A 20,863-nucleotide genomic window follows, 5' to 3' on the forward strand; every position below is an offset into this window, starting at 1 on the left:
CAGACTTATGTCAGGCTTGGGAGCACTATAAGTAGATAGGAGTCAGCACAGTGGCCACGGTGCGGTGCAAGTTGCACTGCAGAGGGAGGGTAGACTCCACCTGACAGGACAGGCCTCCAGCTTTTTCTGCCCCTTATGCTTTCCCCCTTCTAACTTTGCCCCTCACGCCTGTTTATATCTTTTTCAGCTTTCCCTTCCTTTTTTTTTCATCATGCAGGTATGAACCCCTATTTTGTTCATGTGGCTGCGGGTGAGGTCGGGTGCAATACCCCGCCCAAGACGACGAGCTAGCCTGGGCCCGCAAGCATACCTGCTTGCCGCCGCTCCTCGCCATCCAAACAGTCAGCCACGTAACAGATCATAGACCCTTGGTTTATTTGTTTAATATGAAGGATCCGACGTCAAAATTAGCAAGGATACGTCTCGAACTAGCCGAGTACAACTTCAAGTATATCAAAGGAAAAAATAATGTTGGTGCTGACGCACTCTCACGCATCTCATTTGACGAAATAAAGGACTCGAATAAACAAATACTTGCGGTAAAAACACGGGCGATGTCAAAACAACAATCTGATACAAATTTACCAACTATTTCTAACGATTCAGACAATACAATACAGACAGTCAAGGTTTATGACAAATTTTCATTTACATTTTCTAATAAAATTCCACGTATTAGATCCACAATTTTCTATGATGAGAAAACTAAAATTTCAAAATTACAAATTCACGCGCATATCAAACATAAAAAATTTTAACTAGTTAATACTGAGATTGCTAACGAAATAACAAATCAAGACGAGTTACAATCCGAAGCCGACAATCACGGTATTAATAAGATAGAATGGCCAAAAGATGATTTATTTTTCAAATATTGTACTATTTTAAAGTTAAAACAAAGTGGAAACAAAATATTAAAGACGTTAGAGATAATTCTGACCGACCCGGTAGAGATCATAACAACGGAAGACAAAACACTCAAAATTATGTCAATTTATCACAACGATGCCATCTCAGGTGGACAAAAGCGGTGTTAAAAAGCTGTACGCAAAAGTTCGTACTAAATTTTATTGGAAAAACATGACATGAAACTTTTAAAAATCAAACACGATTTTTCCACAGCGTATCATCATGAAACGTTAGGTTCAATCGAACGAAACCATCGAGTATTTAACGAATACTTGCGCGCATATCTTAATGACACGTTGTCGGACTGGGATGCTTACTTGAAGTATTTCACGTTCTTTCACAATACCACTTCGAATACAGTTTTTTATAATAAATTTACACCGTTCGAATTAGTATTTGGTAAAAAATCCCATTTTACCTAGTGAACTTCAAAAAGCAAAAGTTGATCCAAGTTATGATGTAGAGTCGAAATACCGCATGCAAAAATCACATATATTGGCGCAAGAAAATTTAAACAAACATAAAGTTCGAAATAAATATTATTATGACAAACATGCCTGTCCGTCAAAAATTAGCGTAAATGATAAGGTTCTAATACAAAAAGAACCGCGCGATAAACATGCAAGTATATATCAGGAGTCGTACGTAGTTAAAGAAATAGATGGGACGAATTTAAAAGTTTTTGATAAAGAAAAGAAAACATTAAAAACTGTTCACAAAAACCGTGTACAAAAAGTACAATAAATCTTTAGGCAACTCACATTTTATTTACAAATACAAGTTACACATTTAGAATGGTAATATTTACATATTAACTTATTTTAAACGCATTTCTATGCAATGTTTAAAAAAAAAAAAAAAACTTGTAATGTATCAAATTTACAAATAAATATAAAATGTAAACATAGGACTTAAAATAAAATTCCACACAAAAGCTAAACCATAAACATATGCGATTTAATGATGAATTATATAAATCCAAAAATCTGAAATTTCAAACAAATTATATTATAAGTTTTGCTTCAAAAAAAAAACGGAAAAAGTCTTACTTACGTAACAAAGAGAGAAACACGAATAATTATATTTACATACTTAAATATAAGACAAACATATGTTAAACTATACACTCCAGATAAATGTTGTGTTACAACGAAAATACTATATTATAATTTCTAATACTTAAAACTTTACAAAATAATCTGAGTAATGAATTGAAAGTGAATACTTATACCAAAATTGTATACATATAACATAACTATACTATATTTTATTTTTTATTTTTTTTAATTAAAACTTTAAACAACTTCAATAACATGTATAAGTAAATTTCATTATCTTTAACTGAAACTACTCTACATATTAAATAAGTTTATAAATTTTTGTATCAACTAGAAGATAAGGTGATGTATGTTTGAGTTCATAAATGTAACATTATTCAATCAAATAATGTCAGGTAAGAAGAAGCCAGCAGAATTGATGACTCTGCCGACTTCTTCTTTCCAAAGGAGTGTGATGTAACGGCGCCCTAAACTCAAACACACCACATCAAACATGCATCAGCTGTTCATGTACGAGTTGGCCGAATGCAACCCAGCGCTTGGTTGGCTCGGCAATAATAATTTGAGACTTTGCTACAAGTGGTGGTGCCTAGAAAGATAATTTTGCAATGTAGGTTGGAAAACATCAAAGATAGATATTTAAATAAACTTTTAAATAAAGTGAAGTATTTTTAACGAGCCGATTTGTATATTAATACCACTTTGGAGATAAAATAAAGTTTTCAATAAAGGCATATGCTAAAATATGCTAAAGGACCAAAAAAGGTCCCCTCCAATCCCATCTGGTCCGCTGGTCCCTTTTCTTCAATTTTGGTCCTTTTTAGGCAGTATCCACGATTAATACTTTTCTTTCTTTTTTTTTATCACTCAGGTAAAAATTCACAATATTGCCCAAAAATTCGCCACACTTTCGTTAGCCCCCATATAATTTTGAATTTACTTCAATGGAACTCTCACCATAAAAAATTGCTGTCAATAAAATGTACCAGAACAATAACATTTCACCTAGGATATAATTTATGCCAGGCATTAAAAAGAAAAGTGTTGGCAAACATTGTCGTTAATTGTTGATGAAATAACCGACTAATCAAAAAAAAACTCTTGTTTTATAATAATATTAATAATGGCTAGATATTTCGATCGGTTTTACAACACTATGTAAAATATATGAAAATAAAAATTGCTTCTCGCCTAGCATAGCTTATAGCGAGCACTCTGCCGCGAGCCGAACACTTTCAAAACTTATACAAAGAAACTCTATGCATTACTTCTCGTTTGGCACGTTGATATTTAAATCTTTCTCACCCAGCTCAATGAGTACAAGGAATTTCAGGACTATTGTGGTGTTAAGCCACGCAAGGTAATTGAAAACTAAATATCTTGGCACAAGAATTATTTTAACTCGAAGACAGAAGGAAGAGATTTGATTTCGGAAGAAATGTTTTGTATAAAATTATTCTCTTAGGGCTAGTAGAACCCCTGAGGCCTGGGATCAAAACTCACGCTTACTGAATCTAGGCTCTGATATGAAGTTTAAACGTTAAGGGAAAAAGTAAGCATCTATAAAAATATCACTAACAAAATTGCCTAGTTTCATTTATGATTTTATAAGTGTGTGGAAAATGCATAGTTCGGCAACACCAGAACGCAAATTTTGAACCGTTTCTTACTAAAACCTAACTGCACTATACATTTTATTTCATTGCAATCAACAACGTAATCCTAGAACCAAGAGCTTTGTGACCAAAACTATATTCACAACGTTTGGTTGGTGAAAGACATAGACTTATGCTATGTCGAAATATAGTACCATTTTTGGTTGCATACACATATATTTGTTTGTTCAGCTTGAATTAAAGGAACGTCTTGTTGTTGTTGTTGTAGCAGTGCTTCGCCCCACCTAACAGACGCGACCGATCACAAACTGTCACCAATATCCTCTAACGGGAGTCCAAGGAAACTTGCTGTTTCAACAGGGGTGGACCATAGGGAAAGGGGTGTTAGAGGCGTTGGTTCCACATTACAATCAAAGAGATGGTTGGTGTCATGTGGGGACACATTGTAAGCGGGGCATACATTTTGTATGTCAGGGTTGATTCTGGATAGGTAAGAGTTTAACCTGTTACAGTATGCAGAACGAAGTTGAGCCAGAGTGACACGCGTTTCCCTGGGGAGTATGCGTTCCTCTTCCGCATGTTTTGGAAACTTTACTTTGAGTACTGGATTCACCGGGCAATTCCCGGCATAAAGGTCCGACGCCTGTTTGTGGAGTTCACCAAGGACCTGCTTGTGTTTTTTCGTTTCATACGGCTGGGTTCTCAGGTGCCGTATTTCCTCAAAATGCTTACGGATGACTCGTTAAGCCCCTAGGCGGTGCCGGCTCGTCAATCAGATGTCTGTTGGGATGGCCAGGTTTCTGGGTATTCAACAGGAACTGTTTGGTCAGCATCTCGTTTCTTTCCCTGATGGGGAGTATTCTCGCCTCATTATGCAGATGGTGTTCTGGGGACATAAGAAGACAGCCCGTGGCAATTCTGAGAGCAGTATTTTGGCAGGCCTGTAGCTTCTTCCAGTGGGTAATTTTTAGGCTTGGCGACCATATGGGTGACGCGTAGCACGTAATCGGCTGGCTAATTGCTTTGTATGTAGTCATGAGCGTTTCTTTATCTTTTCCCCAGGTACTGCCAGCAAGGGATTTGAGGATTTTGTTACGGCTCTGAATTCTCGGAACAATTGCGGCTGCGTGCTCAGTAAAATGTAGATCCTGATCAAACGTCACACCCAAGATTTTGGGGTGCAGGACAGTCGGAAGCGTAGAGCCATCGACGTGGATGTTCAAAATGGTCGACATTTGGGACGTCCATGCTATAATGTAAAAGGTTGCGGCTTCGCTAGCCAACCCATACATTTCACCTAGGTTAGGTTACCTGCTTCTTCGCCCCGTTTATATTAATCGCGTGGCGGTCTTCTCCGCCAGAAACTCATGGATTTAAAAAAAGGAAAAACTTTTAGATTTTAGCAATACTTTATTTAAATGACCAATTCTAAAAACGTCCAATTCACTGAGTAGTCGAAATTATATTGATGGCGGTGAAACATGAAAATGCCGATGTCACTCTTGGCACTCGTCATTTTCATGTTTCACCCCACATATATCTTATTCTCTCTTACATACTATATTACAATGGATCATTCCATAATGTGTTGTGTTGTATTCATTTTATGTGTAACATTCACAATCAAATATTATTGTGAGCAACAATGTTGAGATGTTGCCAGATGATTATTAAAAAGTTAAATTGGGGGATTTTATCCTTACATCACCCTTTTTGGGGAAAAGAAGAATTGACAAAGTGATCAATTTTGTCACATTCTTCTTTGGCCATAACTTATAAAAATTGTTGCGAACAAACGAATATATTTATATTAGGGTGTACCTCCCCTTTTTAATTCGTTGGTTCGGAACCATTTTTATTACTGATTACTACAAATGAATGAATTTGATTTTAATTTATTAAATTATGTTGTTTGTTCTTCTTTTTGTTGTGGATATTTACATTTTAATATATTTTAAATTTGTTAAAGTTTTACATTTTTAATCTTTGCTGCTTTTGAAATAGTTTTTTTTTTCTGTTTTTTTTTTGTTTGAACTTAAGAAATACGAACAATTTTCATGAAATAGGTTTTTTTTGAATATACAAAATGTGTGTTATTTTACTTTTTTTTGTATTAACAATTTTTAAGCCTTCGTGGCTGCTTAAATTCTAGTAAGAAAATTTTGGATTTATTTTTCAATGGAATTTAACGTTTTATCAAGGTATTAAAGTAATGTTAATTTACTTTACTAAGGCGGTTTTTATGTACCACTTTTTCTTTGTTTTTGACTTCATCGAAAATAGTTACGTTGGGTTCGTTAATTTTGGTTATGATGAACGGACCTTGATAAATATTTTCGTGTTTATGATGTGGTTCTTTTTGTAAAAGCACTCTATCTCCGATTTTTACAATTGAAGGTCGTGCCGTTTTATCGTACAAATTTTTACTTTGTAATTTATTTTTGTTAATTAGGTTTTGCGCCATTTTGTGCGTTTTCTGCATCCTAAACTTAACTTCTTTGGCATAGTTTTCGACGTTATAGATCGGGTCAATTTTTTCTTTTGTCATTTCATTAGGCAAAGTTGCCTTTTTTCCAAAAACTAACTCGTAAGGCGAAAATTGATTGTCGAAAACTGTGCTACTTGTAGTGTTGTGTAGGAAGGTAAAATATTTTAAATAAACATCCCAATCAGAAAAATTGTCTTTTAGATATGCACGTAAGTATTCATTAAAAACTCTATGATTACGTTCAATCGTGCCAACAGTTTCATGATGGTATGCAGTTGAAAAATTATGTTGGATATTTAAAAGTTTAGTTAATTCTTCAAATAATTCGTTTTTAAATTCAGTACCTAAATCTGATTTTATGGCATTCATTGTGCCGTAAGTTAAAATGAATCCTTCAAAAATAGCTGAAGCGATTGTTTTTGCCGATTTGTCCGGTACAGCGACTGTTACCAGATATTTAGTCATGTCGCAAATCATGGTAAGTGCGAACTTGTTACCATATTTGGACTCAGGTAGGGGTCCTATTGTGTCAATTACTAGTATATCAAATGGTTTACAAGGAGTTGGTGTTAAAACAAGTTTTTCTTTTGTTTTAGGTTTAACCTTGTTTAACAGACAATCCTTACAATTTTTGATATATTTCGATATATCGCGAGTCATGTTCTTCCAATAAAATTTTGTTCGCAATTTTGCGTAAAGCCTTTTCATTCCGCAATGTCCACCGGAAATGGGATCATTATGGTATATTTTCATAAGTTTTAATTTTGTATCTTCGTCTGTTACTGTCTCCACTGGATCTGTCAGTATAATCTCTAATGATTTTAAAATTTTATTTCCAATATTTTTGAAATTCGTAATTGTATAATGTTCGAACATAATATCGTTTTTAGGCCATTCAATCTGCTTAATTTTGTGTTTGCCGGCTTCTGATTCAAGCCTCGAAAATAATTTCTCTAAAGTCATTATTTCGTTAACAAGCTCAAAACTAAGTAACTCGAGTTTCTTATGTTTAATATGCGCAAAAATTCTTAAATTTGTTGTTTTATTATTTTTATCGTACGTAATTGCAGATCTTATTCGTGGGACTTTTTTCGAAAAATTAAATGAAAATTTGTCGTAGACATGTAAAGTAAGTTGTTTTTCGTCGTTTTTGTCTGTTTTCCTATGTAAATTTTTGTCGTTTGCCTTTTTTGTCATGGCTCTTGTCTGTACTGCCAAAATTTGTTTATTAGCTTCTTTAATCTCATCGATTGTTATACGCGATAGTGCGTCAGCACAAACGTTTGATTTACCTTTTATATATACAATAGTAAAGTTATATTCAGATAGTTCCAGTCTTATTCTTGAAAGTTTTGAAGATGGGTCTTTCATGTTGAATAAGTATACTAGAGGTCTATGATCTGATTTTACAATAAAATGGGTACCATACACATATGGTCGAAATTGCTTGATTGCAAAGTAAATAGCTAAAAGCTCTAATTCTATAATAGGTTTTGTCTGTTCTGCTTTATTAAATGCTTTAGAAGCGAAACAAATTGGTAAATCACTACCTTGCTGTTCTTGACTCAGAATAGCGCCACATCCAGTTGTGGAAGCATCAACTGTAATAATGAATTGTTTAGTAAAATCTGGATATTGAAGTAATTTTGGTGAAAGTAACGCTGCTTTCAAAGATAAAAATGCTCTTTCGCACTCTACATCCCATACAAATTCAACTCTTTTTCTGCTTAATCGATTTAAAGGCGCTGCCAGAGACGCAAAATTAGGTATAAACCGTCTGTAATAGTTTGCAAACGCGACGAATCGTCGTACCGCGTCTTTGTCAGTCGGTTTTGTATATTTTTTAATTGCGTTTATCTTAAAGTCGTCTGGCAACAAACCTTTGGCTGAGCATTTATGACCTAAAAATGTAACTTCTGGTCGTAAAAAGTTGCATTTATTTGGGTTAAGTTTGAGATTGAAAGATCTACAAGTATTGAAAACTTTTGAAAGATTTTTAATGTGGTGTGCTTCGCTACACCCTATGACGATAATATCGTCGACGTATAAGAATGCGACATTGGGTGGTATACCCGAAAAAGCTATGGTCATCATTCGCGAAAATGAGTTTGGTGCTATATTTAAGCCGAATGGAAGCACTTTCCATCTAAATGCGCCACGATCAGTGCTGAATGACGTAATGTCACGAGAGTCAGGATGCAAGGGGATTTGATGAAATCCTGAAAAAAGATCTAATGTGGAAAAATATTTTGCTCTACCGAGATTGTCTAAAATATCGTCAACTCTAGCTAGTGGGAATTTATCAGCAATGAGTTTTTTGTTTACTGCGCGAAAATCTACGCACATACGATATGCTTTTTGACCATTTGTATCTTTCTTTGGGACTACAATCAAAGGACTATTGTAATTCGAATAACTAGGTTCAATCAAATCGTTGTCTAATAATTTATTTACTTGGCGATTTATTTCTTCGCGTTGAGAATATGGCAATCTATAATTTTTAACATATACAGGATCGTTGTCTTTCAATCTTAGTTTTTGCTCGTAAAAGTTATTTAAAGTCATTTTGTCCGTGTCAAGAGCGAAAATGTCGGCATAATCTATGCAAAGGTCAATTAATTTACTATGAGCATGTTGAGGTATTTGATTTTTTAAAATCGAAGTTAGTTTTTTCGTACGTTTGTCTTCTGTTTCTGTCTTGTTAATTGTATAAACATTGTAGTTTGAAAGTTTTTCTGTCTGAATACTTTTTCTTTTGACACACTTTATATCATCCGTGGTATTTATAACTTTAATAATTGGGTTACTGCAATTAACAATGCACCTAGCTGTGAAAACACCTTTTTCGATTTCCTGCGAGTCCACGAAAAGTGGCTCGGGTGAATTTCCTAAATCAAAAAGTCTGAATATTTCGCATCTTGGTGGAATGATACAACTGTCGCTTTCTGTTCCGTGTAGGATTGGTATCGCGACTTTTTCATTACCTACCCAAAAGGAAATACTATTTCTTTCATAATTAATAATGCATTTGTTAATTTTCAGAAAATCTTTACCCAGTATGCCATTGGATGGAATATTAAAGTCTTCATTTACTACGTGTAAAGTATGTTTAATAGAAAAGTTTGAAAAATTTAAATTTGCGGTAATTTTACCTAAAGTAGAAACTGAATTAGAAGTGACACCGGTAATGTTAATAATGTCGTTCGTATTTAAGGGAATATTTCTGTCTAGACATGATATTTTTATTAAGGAAATGTCGGCTTGAGTGTCTACTAGGAAAGAACAAAATTTTTGTGACTCGTTTAGTTGTAATTCTATAAAATCAGAGTAATTTAAATTTAAACAATAGATGGCTATTGGTGAGGGAAGTTCGCTTACTCGCTTAATTCGTCCTCCCTCAGTGTTCGCTCCTGAGGGGCACTGGCGTTTAAAGCGCGAACGTTTGCGTTTCGACCTCTACCATTGGCTGATCTCGAATTGCTGTTTCTATTGTTACTATTGTTTGGATTAGAGTTGGTATTTGGACGCGCATTATTATTGTGATTATTTTGATATCTATTTCCGTGATAATTCCTGTATCTTTGATTATTATTACCGTTATAATTACTGTGGTGTGAAAATGAACTGTTATTATTTCTGTAACCAGTATAGCCGCGGTTTGGGTAAAAACCTCGATAACTACCACGTGAATTTCTAAATGTACTGTTACCACGTGATCGAAAAGCTAAAACCTGACGCTCAGTTACTTCGTTGTTTTGTTCTACAATTAATTTTGCTACTACGTCTTTCGGATCAGTAAATGCCGTTGAGGCTAAAATGGTTTTTACTAAATTGGATTTTGCATTTAGACGACACACGTTAACAGTTTGTTCGACTGCCATTTCATGAGCTTTCGTTTGAGTGATCCCTTCAATAATAAGAGACCGCTCAAGTGAGTCAGCTAAATCTTCTACTTTTTTGGCAAAGTCTGTATAGTTATTACCGCTAACGTGCAACGCTGCAATTCTCCCTGCTACAACTTTCGAGTTGTCTGGTTTGATCCTATTACGTAGAGCTGTTTTAATTTCGTTGACTGAAGCTACTTGTGTTGGTATTGCTTCACGAGCTTTACCCTCTAATTTTGATTTCAAGAACGCTATAAAAGTATTGGTTAAATCTGCAGTAGCGAATTGTTCGAGTAATTCAATTTTGTCTATAAAAGAATCAAGTGCTAGTGGATCACCACTGTAGTTTTCTCTAATAGAATTAGCACATGTGTTAATAAAAATTCTCTTTTCCTCTGGAGTTGCCATGATTTGATCGTTAAGATCTGGAGCTGAATTAGCAGAAGATGAGGCCACGTTTGTACTAATTGGATCGTTAAGATCTGGGTTTTCGTTGGAAGAAGGATTAACTAAGTTTGCACTATTTGGGTCGTTAGGATTTTGTTTTAAAGTAGAAGAAGTTAAAATTTCACTATTTGAATCGTTAAGATTTGGAGCTAAATTAGAAGTTGAATTTTTAATGGAAGAATTTTCGAAGCCTGGAAAATCTGTTGATAAAGAAAATCTATTTTCCTGGTTTGTGACTTTTTCGGTCGAAGATGAGGCTAAACTTTCGTAGCTTGAGCCTGATTTGTCTGAATCGGATTCTGAATCTGAAGTTTTTTTCACTTGTCTACCACTTCTAAGGTTGTACATATGAAATTACTAAAGCACTTGCTTGAATGTTGAATTTATATTCGAAGTTAAATTGTTGAGGAAAAAGAGCGAAGAAGAAAAAAAGTAAAGAAATATTTAACAATTTAGTAGAGGAACTTAATTGAAACTGCAGTGAATTTTTATGAAAGATCTATGAAAGTAATTGATTTTAAAATGGCTCAAAATTATGTATATGAATAGGTAAAAATCTTAAAATGTACTCACGGACGCACCGCTTTATTCAAAAATATCTCAATTTGGTTTTTCTCGGAACCACCGCGTGTAATAAAAAAAAATTTGGTTTTTAACGGAACCACCGCATGCACCGAAAAATTGATTGGTTTTTCCGAAAACCACTTATGTATTGTCAAAAAAAATCCAAAATTTATATTGAATGAGAAGTTAATTTAGTTGGAATACGGAGATATTTAATATGAAATTTTAATTTTTAATATACATACATATATAATTTTAAAGAAAAGTACCATTAGGCAAAAGAATGTTTAATACATATATGTATACTTATTTTTGTCACTGCGGCTGCTGCGCTGGCCGACCTGAATCGCTGCTGGTGTTGTTGCTGGTGTTGTCTTCGATGTTGTTGTTGTATGCTTATAGTTGGTGGTGGAGAATTTTGTATGCTTCTGGGTGCCGTTACCTTCGCCGTTATGCGTGGCGTGGTGCGAGTGCCGTTATGGAAATTTATGGAATTTATAAAGTTTTTCCGTTAGATTTTATTTATTAAATTGTATTTTAGTTTTGTTGAATTTGATTAGTAGAATTGTTTTTGCGGTTAATTAATTTAATGTAGAAAATTTGTATTGTCGGTTTTAAATATGATTTGTAAAATTGAATCGTAGAATTGTTTAAATTTGTACTAGAAGAACATATTTTAGGTTTGTTATATTTTATTTTAAGAAATTATATCGTAGTTTAGTACAATTTAGATAGAAAATTATGTAGGAAATTATATCGTACTTTAGTAGAATTTTATTTTAGAAAATTGCATATTGAGGTTTTATTGAGTTTTAATTAGGAAATTGCACGGTAGTTTATTAAAAATGTATTTGGAAAATTATGTGTTGAAAATTAGTTGAATTTCATTTAGAAAAATATATCGTAGATTAGTGAAATTTTATTTTAGAAAATTTTAGGTTGAATTTTAATTAGAAAATTGTGTTGTAGTTTATTGAAAATTTATTTAGAAGATATTTAGTTGAATTTATTTAGAAAATTAAGCCGTAGGTTAGAATTTTAATTAGCAATTTAAGTATTGGAATTTATTAGAAATTGAATTTTTAATTTTGCACGTTTATCGCACCACACACACACTTTTGCCTTCTGTCCACTTGAAAAAAAAATTCTCACTCACCACTTACAAAGAAGTCCGGCTCGTTCCGATGTTAAAATAAAATGGACGAGGCTCCAGCCTCACGGTCGCCATATAATGTAAAAGGTTGCGGCTTCGCTAGCCAACCCATACATTTCACCTAGGTTAGGTTACCTGCTTCTTCGCCCCGTTTATATTAATCGCGTGGCGGTCTTCTCCGCCAGAAACTCATGGATTTAAAAAAAGGAAAAACTTTTAGATTTTAGCAATACTTTATTTAAATGACCAATTCTAAAAACGTCCAATTCACTGAGTAGTCGAAATTATATTGATGGCGGTGAAACATGAAAATGCCGATGTCACTCTTGGCACTCGTCATTTTCATGTTTCACCCCACATATATCTTATTCTCTCTTACATACTATATTACAATGGATCATTCCATAATGTGTTGTGTTGTATTCATTTTATGTGTAACATTCACAATCAAATATTATTGTGAGCAACAATGTTGAGATGTTGCCAGATGATTATTAAAAAGTTAAATTGGGGGATTTTATCCTTACAATGCTGTAAATAAGGTCGCGGAAGATTTAGTCGGTGATAATGCCAGGTTTCGCGAGGCGAAAAAACTGGAGAGATCAGGGAGGTAGCCGTTTATTTTATTGCATAGCTCATCGATCTGTGGGCCTGGGCCTGTGGCCATTACTGTGCAGTCATCGGCGTAGGAAACGATTGTGACTCCTTTCGGTGGTGAAGGTAGCTTAGATATGTAGAAATTAAACAAAAGTGGGGATAGGACACCACCCTGTGGCACCCCTTGTTTAATTCTCCTTGGCTTTGATGTTTCGTTTCTAAATTGCACCGATGCCTGCCGACCACCCAGATAATTTGCGGTCCACCTTTTAAGACATGGGGAAGGGTAGACCCTTCCAGGTCTTGCAGTAACGAGCCAGGGTTGACCGTATCAAAAGCTTTCGATAGGTCTAGCGCTACGAGTACTGTTCTATGGTGGGGGTTTTGATTTAAACCGCAATTTATCTGGGTGCTAATGGCATTTAGCGCGGAGGTAGTGCTATGGAGTTTTCTGAAGCCATGCTGATGGGAGGCTAGCTGCAAATTTGCTTGGAAATAAGGGAGCAAAATGGCTTCGAGCGTCTTTGCTACTGGCGATAGGAGAGATATCGGACGATACGACTCTCCTATGTTAGCTGGTTTACCAGGCTTTAGTAGCGGGACCACCTTGGCCATTTTCCATTTCTCGGGTATGACAAAGGTGGACAGAGACAGGTTGAAGACCTGCGCTAAATATTTGAAACCCTCTTTCCCTAGGCTTTTAAGCATCGGCATGGCTATGCCGTCTGGGCCCACTGCTTTGGATGGTTTAGCGCGACCAATGGCGTCCTCAACCTCTTTAGCGGTGATGGTGATTGGTGAAGCGCTGAATTTGTGTTTATGTGCGTGTCTGTTGGCCCTCCGTCTATCTTTGTCGACCCTAGAATGCATTATATATTGTCGGCAGAAAGCGCTCGCGCATTTTTTCGCATCCGACAGCACTTTGTCGCCAAAGGCGATGGAAACTTTGTCTTTGTGCTTAGTCGGATTCGATAGGGACTTTACGGTGGACCAAAGTTTACCCACACCGGTAGAGAGGTTACAACCTCTTAGGTGCTCCTCCCATTTCGCCCGCTTGTGTTCATCCACAAGCAATCTGATGCGTTGGTTTATATCCCTTATTTGGGGGTCGCCTGGATCAAGCTGCCTTATAAGGTCACGTTCTCTCGCTAAGTTTGCGGCCTCCGCCGGGAAGTGGAGCCGGATTTCGGGAATTCTCCCGGCGGGGATGAAACGTGCCGAGGCGGATTCAATGACCTTGCTGAAGGCACGCTCCCCTTGGCGGGCATCAGTCGGGATAGGGAGGGCAGCAAAGAGGTTGTCTGTAAAAGATTTATATTCTTCCCACTTTCCTTTTTTAAAGTTTATGAAAGTGCGTTTTTCGGTGACGATGAAGTCGGCGGTACGCTCGAGCGAAATAAGTATAGACAGGAGGTCGGATACCAATGATACCATCGGCTGCCAGTTGACGCAGTTTACGAGCTCTGCGCTCACGATTGAGATATCTGGCGAACTGTGACAGCTTCCTACCATACGTGTGGGGGCGTCTCCGTTTATTGTGCAGAACGTCGTTTCTTCTATTTGATCCGCCAACATCTCACCCCTACTGTCCGCCCGCAAATTTGAATGCCATAGATCATGATGGGCATTGAAATTGCCTAAGATAATGCGATTGTTGCCAGTGAGTAAGGCTCTGATATTAGGGCGGTATCCACTGGGGCAACAGGTGGCAGGGGGGATGTAGATGTTGATGATTTCTAGGTTTGCATCGCCTGACCGGACAGATAGGCCTTGACGTTCTAAGACATTGTCCCTGCGGTCGATGCCAGGATCAAATATGTGATATTGCACAGAGTGGTGTATTATAAACGCGAGGCCGCCTCCATTTCCGCTCTCGCGATCTTTTCTGTGGACATTATACCCAGAGCAGGTCTGCAATGCAGATCGTGCTGTGAATTTAGTCTCTTGAATCGCAGCAATGCGGATGTTGTGTCGTTTCATGAAATTGACTATCTCCGTAATCTTCCCAGTTAGTCCATTACAGTTTAACTGCAGAATTCTGAAGTGCATGGGGGGAGACGTCGCCACTCTGGGGGTAAGTGACGGGTGAATACGCCTGGGTTGAGGAAGGCCAGGACGCAATTGCTGTTGTGGCCCTGGGACTGGGCGTCCTTGGGCAAGGGTACCCGGATGATTTGGGTTTGCGACCTGGCAACATGGCGCTTAGATGTAGACTACGGGACGCCCTTGGGCGTGAACAGCAAGGAGCCACAAAAGATTTATAAAAGTTACGTGGACGTCGGGTTTTGGGATCAAGCCCAGAACAACCTGTCCGATGCAACCATCCCTTACACGAGACACACTGAACAGAGTATGACCGTCCTAAAAAGATTCTTTTCCGGCAGATGCAGCAAAACCATTTCTCAGGACCAGGGTCAGGAGACGGACCCGGATTGGATTCGATACCTTCCCGGAGCAAGAGAATATGGAGCAGTCCTGCTGCAAGGAACTGCTGGGAGGATGACAATTTGTGGGAGGGACGCAACAAATTAAATGGGGTTACACTGAGATGACAGTCCTTGGTCGGGAAAAATCCCGAGTCGCTCCGGTACATAGAACCTACTGCCTTGGGAAGCGAAAGGAACGTCTTCATTATGTTTAGTAAAATTTCATATGAAAACATCCTAAAATTTTGTATTTTATACTAATAAAATAAAACAAAAATTTGGTCCTTTTTTCGATGAAAACATGGTGTGGCAACCGTGTTCGCTTTACCGAAAATGTCTCACTTGTAGATACGGGACGATGTGTATATGCATATTATGCATGATAAGTTTCTACATAGGTATATTGTAATTTATTCTGTGAAAGTACATAATGTAAACAAATATGTATAGCAAGAGGCAACACTGTTACTATTATCTTTACTTATTTGCGCTTACAATTCTTTATTTTTTAGTTTTGCCTTTTTCTAAACAACAGCTGTTGTGTTGTTATTTCGATGTAACCAACTACTTTTGTGGGTAAAAAATTATCCGGCTACTTTGGCGGGTAGAATACCGAAAGGGTGTAAAAGTTGCCACATGATTTCGTTACCGTGGTGAAGAATATTGTTACCACACTAGAATCGGGGCGTTAGTCACTTTCTCGCAAATATATTAATATTAAACAATCAAACTTTATTTGGTAAAATATTATTGAAACCAACTTCTGATTCTGTTTTTTGAGTCTCTGTCTCACACATTATTTATTCTTAAAAAGTATTTGTATATAGTTTTACCATTTTAAAATGTAAAATTCGAGGAGTAGAAATAAACACAACCGTACACTCAACAGTATTTCCACAAAAAATAGCTACAACACCAACAACATCTGAAAGCTCATCGATCTGTGGGCCTGGGCCTGTGGCCATTAATGTGCAGTCATCGGCGTAGGAAACGATAGTGACTCTTTCTGGTGGTGAAGGCAGCTTTGTATTGTAGAAGTTGAACAAAAGTGGGGATAGGATACCACCATATGGCACCCCTTGTGCAATTCTTCTTGGTTTGGATGTTACGCCCCTGAATTGCACCGATGCTCGCCGACCAGACAGATAATTTGCGGTCAACCTTTGGAGACTTGGGGGAATGAGAGAGCCTTACAGGTCTTGCAGTAATGTGCCATGGTTGACCGTATCAAAAGCATTTGACAAGTCTAACGCAACGAAGACTGTCCTATGGTGGGGGTATTGATTTAATCCGCAATTTACCTGAGTGCTAATGGTATTTGGCGTAGTGGTAGTGCTATGTAATTTTCGAAAAAAAAAAAATCTTCCGGCGGGAATAAAACGAGCCGAGGCGGATTCAAGGACATGCGGAAAGCACGTTCCCCTTGGCGGGATAGGGAAAGCAGCAAAGCGATTGTCTGTAAAGGATTTGTAGTCATCCCACTTTCCTTTCTTGAAATGGATGAAAGTGCGGTTCTCAGTGATGATAAAGTCGGCGGATCGCATTTTACTATTCCTGCGCTCACAATGGATAGATCTGGCGAACTGTCACAGCTGTCTACCATACGAGTGCGGCTTCTCCATTTATTGTGCAGAACGTCGTTTCCTCTATTTGGTCCGCCAACATCTCACCCCTGCTGTCCGCCTATATGTTGGAATGCCATAGATCATGATGGAATGTCAGACTGGCTGGTTCAGTCAACTCGACTACTTCGAGTCACCAGATTATATTCTTTATATAGCCTACAAAAGTATTTATGTAAAAACTCATTGAATTCAAAACGCCGCAATATCTGCACAATTAGCTAAATTTTCTAAGTCTTGTCGTCATCGCAAGTTAACAATACCCAGCTATTCCTATTTGTCCTCTTCAAGGCCGTTTTCCAGTGCTCCGCTTGGGTTCACGCCCGGAAAAAGCAACATCAACAAAAGTTTAGAACCAAGTTTTTACAATTAGAAGAAAATTTTTCTAAGCGGCGTCGCCCCTCGGCAGTGTTTGGCAAGCACTCCGAGTGTATTTCTGCCATGAAAAGCTTCTCAGTGAAAACTTATCTGCCTTGCAGATGCTGTTCGGAGTCGGCATTAAACAAGTAGGTCCCATCCCGCCAATTTGTAGGAAAAAGAATAGAAGCACGACGCAAATTGGAAGAGAAGCTCGGCCCTAAGACTCTTCGGAGGTTATCTGGCCATACATTTATTTATTTTATGTGAGGCTGTGGAATTCTATACCTGATTCTCTGAAGGCTAATTGGAGTAGGAGAAATTACAAGTGTGATTTAAAATTTTTTCCGTTTTTAGAATCCGGAAGCGAAAATGGAAATTTTTATTTCTGACAAATGATATATTTTTTTTAGAGATATAATTTCTGTGGTAGGGATTCTTAAGATCCTCATAAAACCAGGTTATATTCCGACAGTATTTTCAATTCAATAGGTTTTTCAGTAAAGTTTTTAATATTTATTTTTCCACAGCTAGTACACAATGGTACTGCCATAGAGGCCAGAACCACGTGTAGCAGCTTGCGAATTGATATCAATTTTAGTAATTGTTCGTAATTTAAATTGAGATTGGTGTTTCAATGGCACCACGCCAGGTTATAATCAATTTGTCGAATTTATTAATAAATGTTCACAAAAAGTAAATTCAAAATTTTTGCAACCAAAATTGCAATTTAATGTAGATATGCACTGAGTATTGCATAGATTTTAACACGAGCTGCTTATTCAGCAATCAATTGTCCATTATAAGCCGTAATATGTTCCGTTATAATTCCAAGCATTTTCTTAATTTCTAGTATATGGCCTGTTGCCATGTGCTAAACACTGTCCCGTTAAAGCGCCAAATACACGATACGAACATTTCCGCAAACATTCCCGTTATGTCATGTTTCTGCGACCTTTTCTGTCGTGTATGGTGGTGTTTGCCAGTTCGCGCAAATGTTCGCCAAAAATCAAAATATTTTACTAATAGATTGATATTTTACTAATATTTTGCTAACAAGATTGCGGAATGTTCGCGGAAATGTTCGTGCCGTGTATTTGGCGCTTAAGATCCGTTATATGTAAAGCGAGTTGGTTTTATGTGGTCCACGCCATGTGTTAATTCCAATATTTCAATATGCAACCACTTATAATTTCACTGATTCCTGTTGGGAGTGCACAACCACCATCTGACTACAGGTCAGTGAAGCACTGCATCACCCAACTCCGCCGAAAAGCCAGAAGAAAGCACAAAGCCGACCTTGAGGCCTATTTAAATTTTCGGCTCAACTAAAAAAGTCCGATAAATTGCAGTTGAGCCGAGGATGACCCGCACGACCACTCCGACGAAACGACTAGAACGGAATGACAAACGATATAAGCAAAAAATCGCTTCAAATTTTCATATGGGTGTTGTTTTTGTCAGATTTGTTGTACACACGCACACACACTAATGCAGAAAGGCGTTCTGCGCGCATTTAATTTTGAAGCCCAAATTGGTGTCGGACCCACCCAGGGTTATTTTTTAAATAGCGGCCGAAGACCGCCAACGCAGAAATGTGTTCTGTGCAAAAAAAACTATGGATCGGGCCCCATATTTCGTACGCTCTCGGGTCATTTTACGTTTTTTTTTTTTATATCTTTCGACAGAAATAAAATTTTTGATTTCTACTTTCGGTGTCTTAAAACGGAGAGGGAGAAGCGTCTTTTGCTAGAAAATGCTTATGATGGACTTAGTTTGATATGTTTCGACTCAAATTACTTACCTCAACTATTCCGGGTGTATAACTTTTTATAGCTGCACCAGTCCGAATACTTCCAACTGTTGCTTTTTTCTTATGCCCACGCAATGATGTCAGTGCTAAACGTCTTTCTGCGAACTGTCTTTTTGTATTTTCTTTCATATTGTCATCATCTTGATACACTATTCTTTGTGCCACAGTGAAACCAAAATGTAGGTGTGCTTCTTGCAATTCTTCTAGTGGTTGTGCACGACATGCCATGCCACGGCGAAAGATTTCATCGGCTTTACGTGTATTACCACATAAATCATAATGATATGCCCAGCATATATAAAAATCCGCAACCATGGTTCCGATACCTGCATTGAATAGTTGTTCATAGCATTCCATAGGATGCTGATGACTCTCAATCTAAATTTAATTCATTAAAAATACTTATAAACATGACACATTTGAAAATTATGGGGACTTACAAATTTCATATACAATTTAATCATTCGCCTATCCTGGAAGTATCGCTCCTCGTCTGCGAAACGTGACAAAACCTTTGTGAGCACCTCTTCCAAGCCCGATTCTTTGCCTCCTGATGGAAAGCTTTGCTCAATCCAGCTAATATAGGCGTACCATGGATCCAGGGGATCACTGCCCTTGTACTCGTGTATAGCTTGTTCTAGCTCACGCCGCTGGGCTAATATATCTTGCGGCGATTCAACACGTAAAGACGCATGCAAAATACTGGCGTTGCGTCCAGCAGCCAGAGGTTGTATATTTTCTTTAGCGTCCTCAAAATCCATTATGAAATAATTTTTGGTAGCAAAATTATATGCCGTAGTTGAATTTTCTCAATGTATCAGTTAGGACAAAAAATCGAAAATGCGCCTAAGCGAAGTTAGCTGCAGTAGCGCCTGAAAATTGCTCAATAACAGTTACGTTCCAATGACGCGTGAACCAGATACCGATAGAAATTTAACTTGCAAATACAACAATACTAGTTTTATCAAAGAGGATAAATACAAAGGCCCCTATTATTAGACAAATTCGATCTTCGACTGTGGTCGAAAAAGCTGATCGAACGAATTTTCATTCGGTATTACGACGCGCGTTCGATGAAGGCAAGCGTTATTGTGAATTTCGATAAATTCAAAAGTTCACAATAGCACATTTCCAATACTCTGTCAAATAAAATAAAATAAATAAACAAAAGCAGAACTAGTTATTACATGCAAATATTAAAAATAAAAGTATGACTACAGCGGAAATGTGGTTTGATGATTCGTCAGATGAAGAGGAAAGCTTACTGGAGCTAGCCAGAGGTAGAAGACGGGTGAGATGCTTCAAATCCTTTGGAAATGAATTCGACCACGTAAGTGTAGCTTTCTAAATAAGTTGTTAAATTGTTGAAATTATAAGTTTTGTTTATAGATTTATTCAAAATTTCAGACTGTCCAAAGAAGCGTTCATGGACTTGTTGTCCAGTACAGATGAACTGCTGCAGCAATGCACAAGAGCCGAGTCTATTCCTAATATTTTTTAATTTTGGCAACAGTTCTCCGATTTTGTGCTCAGGGATCCTACCAACTGAGCGTTGGAAACGAAAATGCACTCGGACTTGCCCAGCCGACTGTGTCTGTGGTACTATCAGACGTGTTGAATGTCTTGGAAAATTTTATTTGTGAAAGATGAATAAAATTGAATTACGAGGAGGCTGAGCTGCATCAAGCAAAGTTGCATTTCTATAATGTGCAAGTACCTTTGCTATATGGGGATTTTGTTCCATAATTGAAACCAGTCTTTCAAGCTGTTGTTTTGTACTCACGACCTTGGACCTATATAAAATTAAACCAAATAGTTTAAAATTACTAGTAGGTAGTAAAAAAGTAGAACATAAATACAAAAAACTTACATTTTAAACAATTCTTTTTCTATTCGATACAGCATCGACAACAAATTTCTATTCGCTTG

The 20,863-nt window shown here is 37.1% G+C and overlaps 1 protein-coding gene across 1 annotated transcript in view; it reads right to left on the minus strand.

Annotated features, from left to right (window-relative positions):
- The window catches only part of LOC137249687 (uncharacterized), a 125,539-nt gene extending 105,712 nt beyond the window's left edge, over positions 1-19,827 (minus strand). Inside the window, exons 1-2 of the mRNA XM_067781419.1 lie at positions 19,375-19,827; positions 18,926-19,312 (exon numbers count right to left, since the gene is read on the minus strand). Of these exons, the coding sequence (XP_067637520.1) occupies positions 18,926-19,312; positions 19,375-19,695 (708 nt within the window). The 5' untranslated portion in view covers positions 19,696-19,827. The remainder of the gene's footprint in view (positions 1-18,925; positions 19,313-19,374) is intronic.
- Positions 19,828-20,863: the final 1,036 nt, after the last annotated feature.

The sequence above is a fragment of the Eurosta solidaginis genome, chromosome 4 (assembly GCF_040869045.1).
Source record: "Eurosta solidaginis isolate ZX-2024a chromosome 4, ASM4086904v1, whole genome shotgun sequence".
Taxonomy (NCBI): Eukaryota; Metazoa; Arthropoda; class Insecta; order Diptera; family Tephritidae; genus Eurosta; species Eurosta solidaginis.